A 20,527-nucleotide genomic window follows, 5' to 3' on the forward strand; every position below is an offset into this window, starting at 1 on the left:
TTCTAATGACATATTTATATATATAATTTTGTATTTCAAATTTATTGCTTGACATAAAATTACCAAAAGGAGATGCCTATTCTTTCCTGTAAATGCCTGTAAAGGTCATCATGATATTTGGAAAGAACTACCATACTTGCTAATCTTCTAGTATTTATACTCACTCATATTCTAAGATGGCCAAGCTCAGAGCTAGTTCTTGATACCTCTTTGTCTTCAGGTTTTAGATCTTCTTTTTCCTTGCTCTTGGACACCTCTTCTGCCATGGATCTCCTTGGAGGAGCGGAGCAGACCGGAACCACGGATCTGATTCTCACAGGTGGTGCCACAAATAGCGGAGTAGGTGTTCTCATCATGCCAAATCTTCCAGGAGTAGAACTTCCTGGACTTAGTGGGATTCCAGTTCTCAACCTTGATCCAACATGTTGTGGTCTTGAACCAGATGAAGTAGGGCATATGGCTCGCGCAATGGAAGATGATGAAGGAGGTGGTGGTCTAAAACTTCTGTTGTAGCTTGCTTGTGAACGTGATCTGAGAACAGATGAACCAATCCTTGATGGGTTTTGGAGCTCAGAATTAGTTGGTCTGTGTACAGATCCCATGCTCCAATGAGAATCCCATTCAGATTTCTCACATTGTTCTCCCTGCTCAGTAGCTCTACTTCTGCTTCCAGAACTATCAAGCTTCTTATTCTCATCAACTGGGGGTAAGACTCTAGTTTCATTGCTAAAGGTACAAACTGGGGGATCTTCTGTTTTTTCTTCTTGTATCTCTCTGATGGTTAGTGTTGATCTGCTTGCACTTAGTTCTGGAGCAATTTGGTTTGAAAAACAAAATGAAGGGCTTGATGTAGCCATTGATAGTTTTGGTCCTACAGGAACTGATCCCAACTCGCTCGGGAAATAGAGACAGTGGTCTGGCTGGAACATGGATTGCATTAATGGATAAATATGTTGAGTAGATGGAATAATTGGCTGAAATGTTAGTGCCAATAGACGATTTTGTTGCTGCAAAATTTGTTCTTGCTGCCAAATCTGATACAGAGCCAACTCTGGTGAGAAACTAGAGATTACACATTGCTGGCATTGTGTAGGGTACATGTTTGCTGTAGGATGGGTTGATACCAAAGAGGTTGAAGTAGATTTTTGCCATCCAAGTTGATTATCACCTTTGGAAAAGTTCTCTGAACCATTTGCAAGGATGCGAGCTATGATGACTTGATCTTGTTCTTCATTGCCTCTAGACTCCGGCGAAAATGAAGATGATAAACTATGCTCTGACACTAGAAGAAATTTAGAACAACAACAATAAGTTAAATGTGGGAGGGAAAGACAGAATAATGTGCAAAAAAGAGAAAGGTATGATGAAAAATAGTCATATTAAGGCACGGATAATATGCAGACACACATAAATATGATTGAAGAATCAAAAAGCTCACATTTTTTCAATGCAGCCCAAGCAGCCATTGCAGCATTTTTTTGAGCCTGTTTCTTGGTCCTAGCTGGATCTCCTGTAAAATGCTTTCCTGCAATCTCAACTGTACACGAGAAGTTAGGACCATGACCTGGTCCAGAACGAATTGTAGTATAAACAGGAAGATTCAGTCCAGCTCTATGAGCAGTTTCTTGGAGTAAATTCTTGTATACTCCTGTTTCATCCTGTCAATATCCAAATGAAAAATACATATTCAGAAAAAAAATCTTTTAGATCATCAATGACATTCTTTAATTCCTAACATTTGTGGGTATGTTTCTGTTCTTACTATAATCTGAAATTCTTCTATTTGTCCATTCTATATACTATTTGGTTGCAAAAAAAGTTAAATGTAATTAATGAGTCAACTAGCCTCAACATATTTTGGGAAAATGCAACCCTCTAAAAGAAGATAAAAAAGAGACTATAAAATTAAATATCTATTTGAAATAGAATGTATATTTGGCCCTAAAATCGCTTATATATATAAGTTGACATTTAAACCAGTAATGGAGAGAAAGCCAAACATGAAAATTCAGCTTTAAACACTCTTATTAAAATGCTTCTGGTTTCCCAGAAAGTGGGTGCTAAAATGATTTTTGTATTTCTGATACACTAAATACTTATTTTCAAAGATAATTTTCTACTTTTATTTTACTATACTAATACTACAATATTGAATATTTTTATAGGAAGAAATACTTTTCCAATTCTAGTATTCAAGATCAAAATACTTGTACATCAAACTACAAACGTGAGTGGAAGAGTGATTACAGTTTTAAAGAAAGAAAGAAAAAACCAGGAAGGAGATTCTTAAAATTCTCATTTGCTCACCAGAACTCTTGCAGCCAAAGCTCTAGAGGGACCTCTTTTTGCAAGAGTGTTAAGAGCCACTTCAGCTGCTGCATGTTCTGCCTGTCTAAGAGTAGAACAAAAAGTAGGGCTTTCAAAGGTCTCTCCATTAAAGTTGACAGTAGCTTTAAAACGAGGAGCATGATCTGGCCCTTCACGAATGCATGAATAGGCTGGCAAATTAAAACAGCTTCTTTGAGCCAACTCTTGCAGCCGATTCTTGTACATGTCTGCACACAAATAAAAATTAAAAAGGAATTTAAATTTTTATAATTTTTAAGGAAGAAAAAAGAAAACTTGTGTTATTCTAGCAAACATTTAACTGGATGAATAATTCACCACACTCCAACTTTTTATAATTGAAGAAATTTATCACATAATAATATCACTAATGCTCTTTTTTGTTCAATAACAAAGACTCAAATCAGTCAACATCCTATGCTTAGAAGCCTAACTCAATAATATATTGTGAATTGTTCTTATCACTAATCGATATGGAAATTCCAACACTCTCTAAAGCCGGAAGAAAACATAGAGGCTTTTTATCACATAATAATATCACTAATGCTCTCTTCTGTTCAATAACAAAGACTCATATCAGTCAAACATCTTATGCTAGTAGTCTAACTCAACCCCACAAAACCAGATTGAAAAATCAAGTTTTCACCTAATTATATTTTGTGAATTGACCTTATCACTAATCAATGTGAGGCTTCTTCCAACACTCTCTAAAGTTGGAAGAAAATAGAGAGGCTTTCTTCAACTACTGGACTTAGAAAGTTTTCAATAGTTTAAAAAGGGTAGCCATACCACCACTGTAGCATCTCAATTTCTCTTAAATTGTTTGCTATTACACCAAAGATCAATATGAATATTCTCCACCCACATAACAGCAACCCCCACACCTAGATTAGTGTTTATATGAATCAGCAAGAGAAATGTTAGCAACACATGCATTATCACTCTTGACTACTGGTTGAAACTTACTGAAAATCACAAAAAATCGTGAGTCTTGCTTCACATTTTAGTTTCAACAAATTTTAACCAATGATGGAAAATGTATTAGAAAGAGTGTATTAGTACTCTTCATGTCAACACACCCTCACATAGGTAATCTAGGGATTAATTCAAAAGACCAAAAACAACCGAGCAATGTTTATAACAAGACTTACGAGCTGTCAGTAAAGATATAAACCTAATCAAGAAACAAAATAAGCAGCACTAATTGAGTTCATTTCTACATAAATTCGAAAATACTAACAACACAGTAATTCGACAAGTTTTCTGTACATTGGGACAAACCTTTTCAGAAATAGTTTACACCGACAAAAGCAGAATCACCATTTTACTAAACCTCGTTCCAAATAAAAGGAAATGTAAAATCGCAGCACAGAAAAGAAACTCTCGAAAACCCCTAATAGTAAGTAACTAAACAGTGAAATAATGAAACAGACCCATTAGTCTATGTTCACTCAACATCTACGAAACCACCCAATGGACCAATATTCAGCACGATCAAACCCATTTATAACAACACAACTCAGAATTTGCATTGATAGAAGTAAAAGAACGGCGATAAACGATAAAGTAAGAAAAATCGAACCTTTTGAAGAGTAGTGTGAAAGGATCTGAGTGTGAGGAACCACAAAATGAAGCACAATTAAAAGTATCAGAGTGCGTCTAAATCTTTTGAATGTTTGATTAGAGAAAAACTTGGAGAAAGTGAAGGAAGAGGGAGAATAATAAAAGTAACAGTAAAGTGAGAATTATTACCCACAACACAAAATAACACAACGACAATGTTAAATTTTTTGTTTATGGAAGCAAAACCACGCAAGCAATCTATATTTATGGCTCATTCATTACCATAACTGTGTCCTTCCTCACAAAAGCTTAAAGTTCACATCTTTATTTATTTTATAGATAAAGAGTACTTCTTATGTTGTTTTAAAAATATCTTTGGATTGTAGAATTCTTCCTAATAAATACCCTAACAAGTATGAATATTTTTAAATTCTTCAAAATTATTACTTTGTAAAATAGCAATAATAATTTAGATGTATTCTTTAATGTATTCTTTAATCGGTAACAAATTTTAATAATAATTTTTTGTTATAATAACTAATTTAAATATAAATTTATAAATTAAAATTATTTATAATGATATTTTTAAATTATTTTTTAAATCAATCACTATAATTTATAAATTAATCATTAATATTAATTATTAAAATTTTAATTATCAACAAAAATTAATTTTTAAATTTGTATTTAATTATTAAATAAATTTAGAAATAATTTTTTAGTTAATATTAATCGTTAATTTAAAAACTAATTTATTAACCAATTTAATATACTCATGTTATTTTATTAGCATTGCACTACCGCAACTAAAAACAACCCACCGTTGCACCATGTCCTTCGTTGACGTGAAAGACACCAGCCACCACCAACAACGTAGGCATCCTTCAATTCGGTTGTAGTAAAATGTTTCGACGTTCAATACAACAACTTTCTGCCAAAAAAACATACGATAAAATTTTTGAATAAGTTTCAGAAGTAAAAAAAGCATGAATGAGAGAAAGAACCAGTTGCAAATGAAAAGAGAATGGGTTCCATTGACATCTTCAATTTTTTTTTTACAACTAATAAATATTTTTTTTTTTTTTACAACTAATAAATATTATGAATAATTTTATTTATTATAAAAAAAATTCAAAATTAATTACAACTTATCTATCTATCATTTTATATTATTTTTAACAAAAGATAATTTGGTAATCTTATATTTTCATTGATTAAATTTTATTTTTTATTACTCATATAAGTTAAACCTTCACAATCTTTCATCAAATTTACCTTCAAATCAATTTCATCAGTTCCAAATCCCTTAAAAAAATAACATAAACTTCATTCTCAAATTCATTCAAATCAATCATTTTCATCTCCCACACATCATTCTTCTACAATTTTGATACCTTTTACATATATCAAGACACTAAATTTATAACAACTGAGGTTTTAAATTTGATTTAGTAATACATATTTATAATATTTCAAGTTTTGTTCCTTGCTAGAAAGTCATAAGAAATATAGATTAAAAAGTAAAGAAACATACATACATTACTAATGGGGCTTTCTGTTGGGAAACATGTTTGAGACAGTGCCTTGAGTTGGAAACAGTTCACGCATCTATCACATTGGAGAGTCATGGTATCGTTATGAGAAGAGGAACCAACATAATTTATTTTAGTGAAAACGAACTAATATCTCCTATTTAATAAAAATATTTAAAAGATGATGTAGTTAATAGTATTAAAAAAAATTACCATGCCAATAGTAACAGGGGTTAACCAATATACAAATTTTATTACATGGTTCATCAATCTTAATCTTTCATGCAATTGAAAATTAAATTTGCTGGTAATTAGTTTTGAAAGTATATTCACATTTTCAAGTAACTAAAAATCACGATATGTATGTCTTTCAACAATAATTATTACACAAGTCAATTAATTAGATAAGACTTTGAGATGAGATGATATTTTTTTTATTTAAACTACTAGTAAATGCGCCATTTAAGTTTAGTTTAAAAGTCATACAAAAAGCGTTACTTATTGATAGACGATGTAATTTTGTATAAGCATCAACAATTAAGTTTAATAAGTATGTCGTTCAACAGAAAAGTTTTCTTCATGAATCTGCATAATTTATTCGCACACCCCTTACACATTCGAGATGTTCTTTTGCCTTTCTCACAGTTTTTCGAAATTTTGGGAACTGAATTTTCGGAAAGAATTTTTTCAAATAAATCTCTCAAAACTTTTGTAACAGAATCTTCGAAACATATAAAATATGTTTTAGAATAAATTTTTTTCATAATGAAATTCTTGAAAAAATAAACTTTTCAAAACTCAACAAATATCTGTTGGAATGATTCTTACGGTACATATAATATGTTCCAGAATATATTTTTTCAGAATGAAATTCTCGAAAAAGAAAAACTTTTCAAAACTCAAAATATATTTTGAAATGATTTTTTTAAAATACTCGTACGTTGAAATATGTTCCAGATAAAAATTTCCAGAATACAAAGAAATACATTTTAAAATTCTTTTCATAAAGAATTTTTCCTGTATTCTCTCTTCTCATTCTTCATCTATTCTCCTCAGACAGAAGCAATGCAGCAATATTAAAGTCTTTTCAAAACAATTTTTTTCTGCATTTTTTCTTGTCATCCTCCATCTCTTCTTCCTCTGCAGAAGTAGCGTGAGGGTTGCAGTTAGTAATTATAGGGATGTAGGAAGCAATAGCTAAGATCATTTTTGCAAGACACATTTGCCATATACACAATTTGCTGTTAGAAACAGTGTAAAATTCTTTTATAACGTGAGTACTATATTACTCATTCTAAACTTTAAATGTGATTGAAAGGTTAAAATAAAGTATGAAAAAATTGTAACCAAATGATATATATATATATATATATATATATATATATATATATATATATATAAAACATTAATAAGTCATTCAAGTTGCTTCTTCTGTTTTAGACTTGCAAGGCACAGTTGTGGTAAAGAATGTGGCTGTTGACATTGACATCAATTATGAACTCTGAAGAAAGCTACATTATTTTTGGTACATAGAAAAAACACCACATTTTATTAGAATAATGACCATGTACATGTATCTGTTCACAAATAATTGTGATTACATAAGAATCAGTAATGTGAATGAAAACATTTGTTAGGGCTCAAATGATGGAGTTGGTTCAGTTTCAGGAGGATAAAATATCTGATACATCTTTCTGTCAATGAAATTCCTGTATGGATCCTCTTTCCTCTTCTTGATCAAGTAATTCAAATTGCTTTCAACTTCTGACTTAATCTGCAGGTATATTTTGTTGGCATTTTCTCTGTCTTTTAGCATATTTTCCATGCCTTTTGTTCTTATGGGCTTCCCAAACAGAAAGTAAAAGCGACCAGGTATTTTGGGTGCAAGCACAGGAACAGAGAGATTCTGGTTTGCTACTTCACCACTTCTCTCATCTCTGAATAGCAACAAACACACCAATGGCTTAGTTGTGAAAGAAAAATCCATAGATTGGATGTATAAGCTATCAGATATCATATGAAAACATGGTTTGAAATTTCTTAAAAATGGAATGTTTTAGTGAATTATACTTACTTCAAAAAGATTCCACCAAATTTTGTAATATATTAACCAATGATAAAGTGTGCAAGAGTGTGTTGTTGTTAGCACTCCTCTTCATAAGTTATATGGTCTATGAGAAATGTCAAGAACATTTCTTCACTCCCCTTAGAACATGTTCTTTGTCTCTTGTACAGGTTGAAATATAAAATCATACAAATTTGTGGGTATCAGTGTTATTTAATAAATTTCTCATGATTTTATACCTTTCAACAAATTTTAACTATAAGGTGGGTATATATTAGAAATGGTGTTGTTGGCTACAGTTTTGAGGCTATATTATAAACAATAAACAGTATTGAGATGGAGAATAGTTACCTAAACTTAACTGAGTCACGATTCATATCTCTTATGTAATCGTTGACTATGGGGATCTTCATTAAATCGTTGTAGTCAAGAACCATCTGCATAATTCAAGCAAAAAAGTCCAACCAAAAAGCAAGACCAATTAATCAAAACTCAAGAATTGCAAGGAAAAACAGCTATTTTCTTCTCATTCCTCTCTCCCACCACCCCCCAACATTTTCATTATTCAACTTGATATTTCTCTGAACGTTCATTGAGACATTTAAAAGTAAACATTCCTAACAGGTTTAGAAAAAAAAAGAGGAAAAAGTACGAATTTTGTAGTCCCTGTAATTTTTGCTAAACTTGCAATCAGTTATTCTGCTTTCAAATTGATGAATTAGTCATCCATCCAACTTTTGAAAATATGTGATTTTTAGTCCTTCATTTTCTTAAACTAACTATTATGAAAGACCAATGTGAAAGATGAAACTTATTTTAGGTACACTAATTTTTAATGTCAACACTTTTAGAAACTGACTAGAAGGTAGCATACAGAATCAAGAAGCCAAAAGAAAAAGATCTGATGAAAGAAAATCTAAACCTCAGTGTACTCCACTAACTCCACTTTTAACATTGGTTTTCTCATCAATAACCAAAATTACTTCACTCGTAAGAGCCTCAAACATCCCTAAAGTGTGATGGTTAAAAAATGTGAGGGGTGAACCAAAAAGAGACTGATAGAAAAAGAAGAAACGTACTTGAGCTAAATCATCTTCTCCCACAGCTCCAAATGGAACAATTGTGGCACCAAATCGAGCGGCCATTCTCACAAATTCCGGATGATCAGGCCAAAACAACTTGTATTCTTCCCCCTAGCAATTGCAGAGTTCAGTCAGTTTTAAAGTAGAAGACACCATCACAAAATAGTAAATGCTGATCCCAAAGACTACACATGGAAACATCAACTGCATGTTGTATTAATGTGATTGCATAAATAACTGAATCATAGATACTACAAAGGTTGGATAAGAAGCATAGATAAAGCAATAAAACTAATGTACCTTATAATGGAGAGCCTCACGAGCACCACCAGGATATAGAAGAACATGTGACTTTGTTGAAAGTAATTTGAAAAGGTTGCTTGCTGAAACAGGCACCCCACCAAATATCTTCACCCAATCAAACATGGAAAACTCAGATGAAAAACTCTCCACTTTAGGCAAGAACAGCTCCGGATGGGCTATTCCGCGAAGGGCAATACCTTTCTCACTTAAAAATCCATCTGTGAGTGAGATAAGCTCAAACCCCAACAACATATGATAACCGACATATAAGACAGGACCTTCTTCTGGAACACCAGAGAGACCTTTTACGATCTTTCCATCCTCCAAAGTAGAGAAAAATACAGATCCGGTAACAGAACGAAATAACCTACCATCCACATTAGTAGTGTAGCATATCAGATTTAAACCTACTAGTCCAATTTGTTTGGGAACAAGTGTTAATTAAACTATCAAAGAAGATTATTGAAGTAAGGCTGACATAAATTGTAGGCTTGAACCTAAGAGAATAAGGACTTAAGTCTAGGTTTCACATTTACTCATACGGATACGTATGCACATCTATAAACCACTTTTTCTCCATTTAGGCACTTTGTATTAAACTATTAGTATAAAGATAAATACAAACAAACAAATAAAATGGATGCTTGACATCCAAGGTTGATTGTTCAACAGAACATACCAGGGAACAAAGAATAAGGTTGTGGAGGAGTGGCTAACAGCACATGAGAAAATATGAGCAATTTAATGAAAAAACTCCTTTCAAGTTTAAACATGTTTATCTTTTACAGAATCAAAAATTTCTGTCGAAATTATTAGGTACACCTGAGAATAAGCAAGGAATAACAAGAGATGCACATGAAGAGAGAGATCAAGTAAATAACTGTAGTCTAACAAATCAAATTGTGGGGGACATAATATTGCCAAATCAAATTACCCAACCACTTGATCCATTGCATATCTGAATTCTGTCATACTAGGAGGAATGAAATCTCTGACCAAATCATGCCTCCGTGAAGGACGGTACATGCAAGTTCCCTTGATGATGGTCAATAGACCAATACCATCTTCCTGCATTTGATGAGTTGTTATCACTGAAGCTGTATAGGAGGTAAGTTTGCGACTAATATAGTTAAACTTAATACAGCAATATAACATGGCTAGTGAGTTCATGATGTTCATCACATGATCTAAGGACTGTGTTAAGGTTATGCAGAAATGGTTTTAGAAAAAACACAAAAACACATCCTTTTGTATGCCTATTGGTCCATGGACAAGTACTAAAATTAAAAAATGCTCTTTACAGCATTTGTGACTATGAGAGTCCCTGAAAGTAATAAACATAGATAATTTAATAAAATATTAAAAAATGTAAATTAAGGTAAACTCAAGCTTTTCAAAAGCAATCTTAGAAAAGAAAAGAAAAACTTTACAAAGCAATTAAAGGGGAAATTATAAAGAGAAAATCATCAATATGGTCCTCATAAGTTACATACACCCCAACATTAGTCCTCCAAAATATTTATACGCCAGATTAGTGCCTCAGGTTTTTTTACTACTTTGTTCTCCAAAGATTGTCACCAAATTAACCCCTCAAAGATTTGATATAAAGATTCTTTGTGCACCATTTTAATCCTTATAGAGGATTCAAATGGTGATAAATCCTTTAAAGGATTAATTCAGTGACAAAATATTTAGAGGACTAATATACGATAACCATTTGGTGACCAAGATTTTTGAAGGACTAATAGTGAATTATATAACTTTGAAGGACCGATTGAAGATTTCTCTATTATAATGGAAATAGTTTACATATAAAATTTAAATATATTGAACAAACTACAAAGATTTAAATCCTCTAAAATGAGTAAAATTCTAATATGCTCCTAGCGCTACTCTAGGTGGTTCTTGCTATGTTCTCACAAGAGTAGTGTAATATTCTCATATCACAAACTTCTAAATGTGGTGAACAGCCAAACATAACTAGTGTTATATGATGCAATGCAATAGTCTACCTATTATAGGAGTCATCAAGTGAAAGAATTATCTTATTGTAAAAGGTTGAAGGAACTAATTTCGACCATTCAATCTTATATAGATGTGAGAACATTATCTTATTATAGAGGGTTAAAGGAACCAATCTCGGCCATTCAATCTTACACCAATGGTCAAATTTAGAAGTTGCATGATCGCTAGAAAATATCCTCAACTTTATGGATGATAGTTTCAAGTAGTCTCACTTAACACACCCTGTTTATAGAGGTATCAAGTGAAAGCATGATCTGAAATTATCATACTTGCAAGTATATACATTCACTTCACGTACCAGGAGAAGGGTGTGTCCACTGTCCTTAAAGACGCGAACTTTGCAGTTTGACAATATTCCCGCAAGTCTTTGAGCTTCACTTGTGCTGGGAAGCAAGTTATCCTTACCACTAGAATAGAAATTTTGTCAACATCCAGCGGAAAATATTAACTAGAGGGCAACTTATACATCTTAATTATATGAATACGAGAGTCTGAAATTTGGATGCGAAAATGCTACATTCATACACAAAATTATTGACTCAGTTAAAATGTAAGAACCTAACTCAGAAATCAATAAATTTAAGCTAAAATTAAAGATCTAATACATCATTGACCTATAAGAATGTGAGAACTGTAACTCTGAACCACACTATCATACATGGATAGTCAAGATTAAAAGCTATTGAGTAGTCACATGATACCATATACACATTATTGGTCTACTACTAGTTTATATCATTCTATAGGTTATTGTGGCTGAATTCTTGTATTACATTACAATAGCTGCATAACCTCTTCCTATTAGGTTGGTTTGGTTGAATCAAACAACGCCATAACATTCTGCATTGCAAGTATAAATTTAGATTTGTGACGCAATTAGAAGAACTTCTTTGAGGTATGATGAAAAATTAAACTATGCATGCTGTATTATCATGTGAGGCGTCAATTTTAGAGAGAGTAGAAACCTGGCAAGTACAAGTACTTCAGCTTTAACAGCATGAAGACGCGAATTAGCATATGCAGCAGCTGACTTCAGAAGCTTCAGCTTCCAAAGAAGAGTATCCCTTGGTATAATATTAGCCAGCTCCTGGCAATACAAATACAGTTAAATACAGATGCAGATCAACATAATAGCATATTATATGAACTTCGAGAATTTGTCCATAAAATAGAAGAAAGAAAAAGCATAGAGGAAAAAGACAAATACTATTACAATCTAAAAAATAAGAGGTATAATTAAACAATCACAAGGATTACCAACAAGTTGAAAGAAAAAACTTCATAATGCTAGTGTGTAATTCTCAACAATTAGCTAAACATAGATACAATATAGCCCTAAACATTAAGAAATACAGAGAGAGTGACCAAGGACAGAATATTAAAATCTTCTTACAGGAAGACATGGTAGCAATGCAGTAAGGTTGTATGATAATTGTTCAATTTTTTTGACTGGAGGAAGCCTATTTCCGATATTGACTGATGCCATCTTCACTGGATCGCCTGATGTCAATAAATATAACAGTATATGTGAATTAATGAGACAAGATAAATTACAGCAAGTTTGTTATGATACTGATATCAACATATATTCTTCAGACCGCATTCTGTTGAACCAGAACTTAGAGATTAGGCCTTTTTGTTTCATAATTGGTTGTTATCCTCCTAGCAATGTTCTTCACCTCTGTGTGTGTGTGTGTGTGTGTGATCACAATTACTCTGACATCTTTAGTAGTTGAATACAATTCAGTCCCTCATTCCTTTGGAATAGACGTAATTATTTATGGACATAATTCACAAGATATACAATAAGTGAGAATTGGGTTATTTATGGACGTAATTGCATATCTAACAGCTAGAATATTAAGAAATAGATTATTTACCCATAATAAAGCTCAGAACAAAGGGAACAGCAACATGCAGTTCGTCAGGTAAAGCCTCCAAGATAGGAAACAAAGGTTGCAACTGAGATTGGCCGACGGATGTAGCTGTGATTGAAAAAGGTATATTCCCAGATTTCAGATGAAAATTGACAAGACATCGCCAACTAAATACATTAACAAATTTGACATAAAAGAATACACCATTGATAGAATCACCTGGATTGGATAATATCAGTACCAGGTCAACAGTTGGATTATGAGCAGCAACAGCAAGTGCTAGACTTCCACCAAAAGAATCACCTACCAGATAGATTGGTTTATTTGGAGATAAAGCATGTTCATGCTTAACAGCTTCTCCAACAAGTTTCACCAGCCCTTCAAAAATTTGAAAATAAAAAGCACTTCACTAGCAAGTTTGAATTTATTCCTTTATGAAATTTTACAATCAAGAGAATGTTTAGGTTTGCATAATTCTTAGGGAAAGACATTTTTTAGTTTGACATTTCAAACAGAAAGGATACGACAGTGTGAATAGTTGATTAGTTTTCCTTATATTTTTTTTAAGATTACTACCATATAAGCAAGATTCTTGATAATTAGTTAGCCATTGATTAATCAATATTGGTTTCACCTCAAAGTAAACTGATAACAGAGAATACTAAAAAACAATCCCAAGAGCTTTTGGAAGGGAAGGTGGGAGGGGGAGGAAATCCCTCCAATCTAAAATAGGATTCTGATCATCAGAGTGCCCAAAGGAAGAGTCACTCAATCACCCAATTCAGAATTCCCATATTGTTTCTCATAAGATCTATTTTAACCATCTACTTCCTTTTGGTTTAAGATTTGGAGCAACAACATGCTTAATTGAATTCTATGCTTCAAATTCATTACTATCCTACTTATAAATGTTCAATTGCTACGTGAGCTGCATCACGTTTGAACTAGCCAGTGTAGAAGTATATTTTGAGAGCATTAAACAAATTGAAATTGAGAAGTTCCACATGCTTTAATAAAATGAACAACTCAAATCAAGCACTCTCATATCATCAAAAACAACAAAAAGCTTTCAAAAGCTGACAAAAGCATACGTTAAAAAGCAAAGACCTTCAAAAGGTGTTCGATCATGAACTGGGATATGCAGGCAACGAACTTCAAAAACCCTGCATTGTTGAAAGTAACGATCAAAAGAGGAAGCAAGATAAAATTACAAGAACCAACATAGAATAATTGTTCTGAACAATATAACAAGCATATCCATCAAGCAGCTTAATATTTCATCAACCTTCAACGAGAACTCTATGCCAAAAATAGAATCAGACCATTGTAAAACTGAGCAATATCTCAGACATGCAATTTTAAAAGGCTGAAATTAATCCAGTATACTTAACTTGTGCTAAACAAACGCTATTTTGAAGTAGTTTTTAACTAACTACTAAAATACAGAAAACAACATACTTCCCAAGAGCTTGATGGTGCAAAGTGAGACCGAATCCCGTGCCATCCATCCCTGCACGAGTTAAACTAGAGAAATGTCAACACTCTGCATTTTCAATTCCAACATTCAATATAACACAACAACATTTAGAGTTAATAAACAACTTCAATTTGGGGTTTGAAAGTAGCAACTAGTATCACTCTGTCACCAAAAAGTTTTCATCTGTTCAAATCAGTCTTTGAGGATGAAACTGTTTTCAGGTTAAACACTCATTCACATTACACAAATATACTTACATATCCAAGTTGAATATAACCCAACATCAACCCAGTCTTCAAAAAACATGAAAAGAAACCCATTCAACACTAACTATCTCTCCTGTTAGTAATTGTTTTCTTTTTAAGTTACAAAATCACAAGTAAGGTTCATTAAACAAAGAAGTCACAAACAAATTTATTTTGTTGTTATCTCCAATAAATATTAGCAGAAAAAGTGTGTCGGAATGAATGTGTCAGAAGCCTCATACATAAGTTACTAAAGTGTGAAAAGTGACCATGTCACAATATTTCTAAGGAAAAAACAATTTCATGCCTAGAAGCCTCATACGCATACATCACACACAGAGTGAATGCATGGAGTTCAAAAGTGTAACTTTGAACCTGGTAAAAACAGAAGAGTAGGAGAATCCTTCAAAGGGGGCCCACATTCAACTGGGCAAAACCACCGAGGTGGGCCTCCATCTGATCTACAAATCTCCTTGGCTGCAGCAAAGTAATCCTCCACACTGTTTCTCCCATACCCATCATCCCAAAGCGCTGCCAAACCTTCTTCTGTTTCACCCTTCTTCTTCTTCTTATTCTCCTCAACTACTAACGACCGAACCTTCGCTTCCTCCTTAACCAACGAACCACCATTATGATTCTTCTGCGTCCCCACCACCACCACCGACGAAGATCCGTTCACAGACTCCGACGACAGCACCGTCGAGCCTCCACCCTCCAAACTCTGCGCCCGAACTCCAACCCTGTGCCTCGTAACGCACCTTACAGCACCAACGGGCGAGACTACAAAACCCCCAACCGAGGCCATCACAGTTCACGGTGATTGAACTGAACTTACTCAACTCTACCGATGTTCACTCTTTTTGTGTTGCTACTGTTATCGTCACACTTTCCGATGCACCGAAGCATGAACCAGGAAAAAGTAGTACCTTTTTACACCATGCTGTCTTTGTTATGCATGTTCCTGAGAGTTTATAGTAAGAAAAAACAAAACAAAACAAAACAAAGAAGTTGTGTTGTTTGTAGTGCGATTGTGCAAGAGTCACATGTTTGCGTTCGGTCAGCGGAAAATGCTTAAAAAGGAGAATGAGTGGTAGAAGCGAAATTGTAGCAACACACGAAACGAGCGGAGCGCGTAGTTACACCCGCGCCATGACATTAAAATCGAAATGTTTTTGAGGCTGTCGTGTTGCAAGAAACTGTACCAGACATAAAGATAACAATGATTCTTCTTCCCACCAATGGCAATAAGGGGCGTGGGATTTTATTACGGAGAATGTTAATCGACGTAGTTAGCTATGGTACCCGTGAAGATATAATTAACTATATTTGGGTAATTTTATATTGAAAATTGAATAATTAACTCGTTAATTAAAATTATATAAATTTATTTAATAGATTTTATACAGATACAAAAATATTTTTTGGAATTTTTAATCATATTTCTTTGACTCAAATTTAATGAAGTTTTACATTTATATATATTTTTTAAAATTTTTTACACATTTAATACTATTTTTTTTTCAATTTAAATATTTTTAAGTTTAATTACATTTTACTTTTTAACGACAATAAAATATTATTATTTTAATTATTTTTAACTTTTCTATTAAATAAAATATTAAATATATAATATTTGTAACATTTTTGTAGTTTAGAGAAATCAAACTATATTAATAATTATTATTAAGTCAGAATTTATTAATGTCATAATTATTTACGAAGTTTTGTAAAATTTAATATGTATTAATTATATTTAACTAGTGTACTAAGAATATTTATTAACAGGATCTTTCTATTATTTCTAAAGTGAAAGATAAATTATATCTCTTAAAAACAGTATGACAGAAAAGGTGACAGACTTTTTTTTTCTATAAAATGATGTTATTACTATTTGGAGAATGTTAATCGATGATTAAGAAATAATTAATGCATATTAATTTTATTAGTTTTATATTAAAAATTAAAATAATTAAATTTTTTATTAAAAGTAATATAAATCATAGATTTTATAAAACAAAACTGTCGTTTGAAATTTATAAATTAATATAAAATTAATATTTTGAAATTTGTAACGTTCTACTAAAAGTTTAGAAAAGTTTAGGTAATTAACTTTTTTAATAATATTAAATTTATGTTTTTAAAATTAATAATTTTAAATATTTAAATATTTTATTTTTTTCGTGGATATTGTTTGGTTAAAAACAAATTATGAAGTTAGAGAATAAAAATTCAATAAAGCTTGATACTTTATTTTTATTTTTTTGTAAAATTTTAAAATGTTTAGCATTATTTTATTTATGTTTAATTATATTTTAATTTTTAATAACATTAAAATATTATTATTTTATTATTTTATTATTTTTTAATTTTTACGAATAAACATTAAATAAAATATTAAACACAATTATATAATATTTAAAAGTGTTTTTATTTTTTAAATAAAATAAAATATAATTATTAGATAAAATCTTATTTATTATCACAGTTAATTATAAATTTTTATAAAATTCAATGAGTTACCCGGTGTACTCAGAGCACAGTTAGCCAGATACATTATTTTTTTTATATTTAATAAATTAAATAAAACATTTGTATGATGTTCGAATATGGGAGACAAACAACTGCAGTCTAGTAATCATTTTTAAACGTGAAGATTGTTGCACTTATTTTTTTTTATCCTTTTTGGGAAATGAAAAGATTAAGAATATTCACCCTAACAACTACTATTTTTTATTAATGTCTGTTTTTTTTTTTAATTCTGCATTAAAAGAACTCTTGCAATTGTTGAAGAGTCCCAGTGGAGAAAGTTGTATTGAAGGTGTTTTGCGTGTTTAGCGCAAAGAACCCCTTAGGGAAAAGTTGGGTCAAATGAAAACAGAAAATTTCTAATTGAATGGACCAGAATACTAAAAGCGGTATACGTCCAAAACACTTTTATGTTGCCTAAACTTACACGTTTTAGTTTAATAGATGTAGAATAGTTGGCTATTTTAAATGGATGTCATATTTTAAATTTGGACGCATTTGACTAATTTTTTCATAAATAATTAAAAAATTAAAGAAAAAAGTTATTCTTTTTATGAAGGTTTAATTATTGATTTTTAATATTTGTTCAGTTTTTACAATTTAGTTCTAATAGTTTATGTTTGTTCAATTTGACTTTTTTTCTAACATTATTAAAATAGTTAATAAATTATGAATATAAATGGTAACTGTCGCGTGTTATTTTTTAATTTTTTTAATTTTTAATTTTATTTTTTAAAAAGATATCTATGTGTCAAACAAAAGTCATGTAAGGTCAACAGGTCAATAAAACTTCTGAATTCGATTTAAAAAGAGTATTGTTGACTAATAAGGATATGAATGAAGTGAAAGAATATATAGAAAAATACCACTTTTTTATAAATTAACTCATAATTATAAGTTAATGTTAATTTACAAAATAATTAAATACTGATTTGACTTTAATATTTATTCAATTTTTTAAATGTGGTTCTAATTTTTATTTTGCTTAATTTAATTTTAATATTTGTTAATTTTGTACATATCGTTACATGTCATTTCATTATTTTTTTATTTTTTTAATTTTTTTCATATAAAAAAAATGTTTATGTGTTATTTTTTTTAATTTGGTTCTAATATTCATTATATATTTTTTTATTTGGTCTTAAATGTTTTAAAATTGAACAATTTTGATTTTCTTTAAGACCAAATTTAATTTTTGAATCTTAAACATAATATAAAGTAATATAAATTATTAGTATAATGTTTATATGATTTTTATTACTTTATGTGATTTATAGAAAAGCACAAAATTATTTAATTTTAAAAAATTAGGATCAAATTGAAAAAAAAAATGTTAAAACCAAATTAAAAGAAATAACACATGAACATTTTTTAAATGAAAGAAATTTAAAAAATTAAAAATTAAAAAAACTATGAAAATTCATAACGATCCGAATAAAATTAAAAATATTAAAATTAAATTAAACAAAATAAATATTAGAACCACATTTAAAAAAATAAACAAATATTAAAGTCAAATCAATATTTAAGCCTTTTATAAATTAACATTAACTTATAATTAAGAGTTAATTTATAAAAAAGTTGTATATTCTTTATGTATTCTTTTACTTCATTCACATCCTTATTAGTCAACAATAATGTGTCTAAATCAAATCCAGAAGTTTCACTTATAAAAACATTATTTCTTTTAATTTTTTATTAATTTATTTTAATGAAAGAATTCGTTAATCCAAAATTTACTTATCCAAATCCCTGAAATTTATCGTGTTGTTACAAATACCCTTTGCTTTGGCAGTGATCATAGCATAAATGTATACTTCTGTTTATTACTTCTTTTTAACAGTTATAATTAAATTAAAAGATAAAAACATGTTTCAAAATCTGTTTGGGAAAAACCTCCAAAAATGACAAACCTTAATTTAAAATTTTAATATTTAATAAATTTTATATGTAAATATGTATTAAAAATCCATTTTAAATATACAAATGCATTAAAAACAATTTTCTATACCTCGTATAACAACATTATATTAAGATAAAGCATCCCCTCAATGAAAACGGAGTGCATCTGTCACTGAATTTAAAAAAGAAAAATTGTATAGTCAACAACACATGTGATGCAAATTTCACTGAACACAATAATTCTCACTGTAATTTATAAAATGAATTATAATACACCAATCACCAATGCAAAATTCTAAAAAATATGTTTCAGCAGAAATAATATTAGTTTAAAAATAGTAAAATTTAATTATTTTAATATTAAAATGTTAAAACATAAATAAAAATTTTATAAACGAGTTTCATAATTATAACTATCTTTTTAAAATCTTTTTTCTAAGAGTTCCAAGAGTTCTCTCACATTTTTCTAGGATTTCTTATCATGTGTTCATCTTTTTGAAGAACGGAGACCGTCCGTGTGATTCTCACGGTCAGATTTTCAAGGTCATCCGATCAATTTCTCTAATTGAGTAAGTTGGTTTTTTGCTCTTTTCTCATGATCAATTGATCTTCCTGTTGCATGAGAGTGATTCTAGTTGGCATGTGGTGTCTTTATAAATCTTTATGGATCAATGATTTTAACGATATGTCCTAATCATGTTTGTGTTGTTCCTAGATTTAGTTTTGACATCTTATTGAGTTGAAAGAGGTTGGATACTCTTATAGCTAAATGAGTTATCTCACAAGTAAGGAAAACTAACTTTAAACTTGTATCTAAATGAATGTTTTTTATTTGTGTAATTACTTAGATTAATAAAGTAAAAATTAGTATGATTATGGTTAGTTGATCTTGTTTAAATTGGAATTTTTTTATTTTTATTGTGTATTATTGATGAATATTGTGATAATGAGGATAACTTGAAATCTGAGTCATAGATCATATTGGTACCAATTTCTATATTATAAAAACCATTAAGAATCAATCTTAAATAAGAGTACCAATTTTGAACTGTGAAAACAAGGTCCAAATCACTTAAAAACTAAAAAAGTGGACAAATAGTTCTTTTTGATACAATGTCAGCTGAGCACTAGAAACTAGTGTATTCTAGGGACTGGGCGCCACTTTTTCCACGTTGGGCACCATTTTTGGTTTACGTCCTTTTAGTAAAATGAAGATTCTCACTTCGTTAACCATTGAAGTGAGCTGAAATTTTAATAATTAATCCTAAACACATGAATATTCATTTTTATCGTTTTGATGTACTTTGTATATATATGTTTTGAGATTGTAATTGATTGAGATGGAATTGTTGATATGAATATGAAAAGGAGATTAAGAATATACATGATAAAAGTATACCTTGAATGTTTGCAATATTTCTCGGAGAGAAAATCCCATTGGTCATCTGTTTCATTAGGGTGTACCTTAACAATCAGTATTGTTCCATCATCTTGTGTAAAACTATTATGAACTCTACTAGCTATTCATATTCACATAAAAAAGAATAATTAAGTGATGAAAATAGCATTATGTCCTATAAAAAT

At 30.5% G+C, this 20,527-nt stretch overlaps 2 protein-coding genes across 4 annotated transcripts; both read right to left on the reverse strand.

Moving 5' to 3' along the window:
• LOC114186564 (double-stranded RNA-binding protein 2-like) lies at positions 1–4,210 on the reverse strand. Of its 3 annotated transcripts, XM_028074504.1 has the most exons (5): positions 4,099–4,189; positions 3,929–3,953; positions 2,308–2,555; positions 1,439–1,658; positions 1–1,282 (listed from the first exon to the last, which is right to left on the reverse strand). In XM_028074504.1, the coding sequence occupies exons 3-5, from the start codon at positions 2,551–2,553 to the stop codon at positions 165–167; spliced, it is 1,584 nt and encodes a 527-aa protein (XP_027930305.1). In that variant the 5' UTR covers positions 2,554–2,555; positions 3,929–3,953; positions 4,099–4,189; the 3' UTR covers positions 1–164. The 3 variants fall into 3 exon arrangements, with proteins under 3 accessions (XP_027930305.1, XP_027930307.1, XP_027930304.1); XM_028074506.1 differs by lacking the exons at positions 3,929–3,953; positions 4,099–4,189 and adding an exon at positions 4,192–4,210; XM_028074503.1 differs by having other exon boundaries at positions 3,929–4,150.
• Positions 4,211–6,933: 2,723 nt separating this feature from the next.
• On the reverse strand, positions 6,934–15,709 carry LOC114186576 (acyltransferase-like protein At1g54570, chloroplastic). Its single transcript, XM_028074528.1, has 13 exons — positions 14,891–15,709; positions 14,252–14,303; positions 13,901–13,956; positions 13,013–13,171; positions 12,797–12,901; positions 12,310–12,416; positions 11,882–12,003; positions 11,215–11,323; positions 9,826–9,959; positions 8,889–9,258; positions 8,586–8,699; positions 7,858–7,943; positions 6,934–7,378 (listed from the first exon to the last, which is right to left on the reverse strand). The coding sequence occupies exons 1-13, from the start codon at positions 15,318–15,320 to the stop codon at positions 7,075–7,077; spliced, it is 2,148 nt and encodes a 715-aa protein (XP_027930329.1). The 5' UTR covers positions 15,321–15,709; the 3' UTR covers positions 6,934–7,074.
• Between the last annotated feature and the right edge of the window lie 4,818 nt (positions 15,710–20,527).

The sequence above is a fragment of the Vigna unguiculata genome, chromosome 6, assembly GCF_004118075.2.
Source record: "Vigna unguiculata cultivar IT97K-499-35 chromosome 6, ASM411807v1, whole genome shotgun sequence".
Taxonomy (NCBI): domain Eukaryota; kingdom Viridiplantae; phylum Streptophyta; class Magnoliopsida; order Fabales; family Fabaceae; genus Vigna; species Vigna unguiculata.

Excerpts from the sequence above, each read along its gene's own strand:
- LOC114186564 (XM_028074506.1), bottom strand. The coding sequence starts at position 2,553 with ATGTACAAGAATCGGCTGCAAGAGTTGGCTCAAAGAAGCTGTTTTAAT. Across the intron at positions 1,659-2,307 it reads CTTTGGCTGCAAGAGTTCTG|GATGAAACAGGAGTATACAA; the intron begins GTGAGCAAATGA and ends GGATATTGACAG. Across the intron at positions 1,283-1,438 it reads TTGGGCTGCATTGAAAAAAT|TGTCAGAGCATAGTTTATCA; the intron begins GTGAGCTTTTTG and ends AATTTCTTCTAG.
- LOC114186576 (XM_028074528.1), bottom strand. The coding sequence starts at position 15,320 with ATGGCCTCGGTTGGGGGTTTTGTAGTCTCGCCCGTTGGTGCTGTAAGG. Across the intron at positions 13,957-14,251 it reads CACCATCAAGCTCTTGGGAA|GGTTTTTGAAGTTCGTTGCC; the intron begins GTATGTTGTTTT and ends TCAACAATGCAG. Across the intron at positions 12,902-13,012 it reads ACTGATATTATCCAATCCAG|CTACATCCGTCGGCCAATCT; the intron begins GTGATTCTATCA and ends TTTCAATCACAG.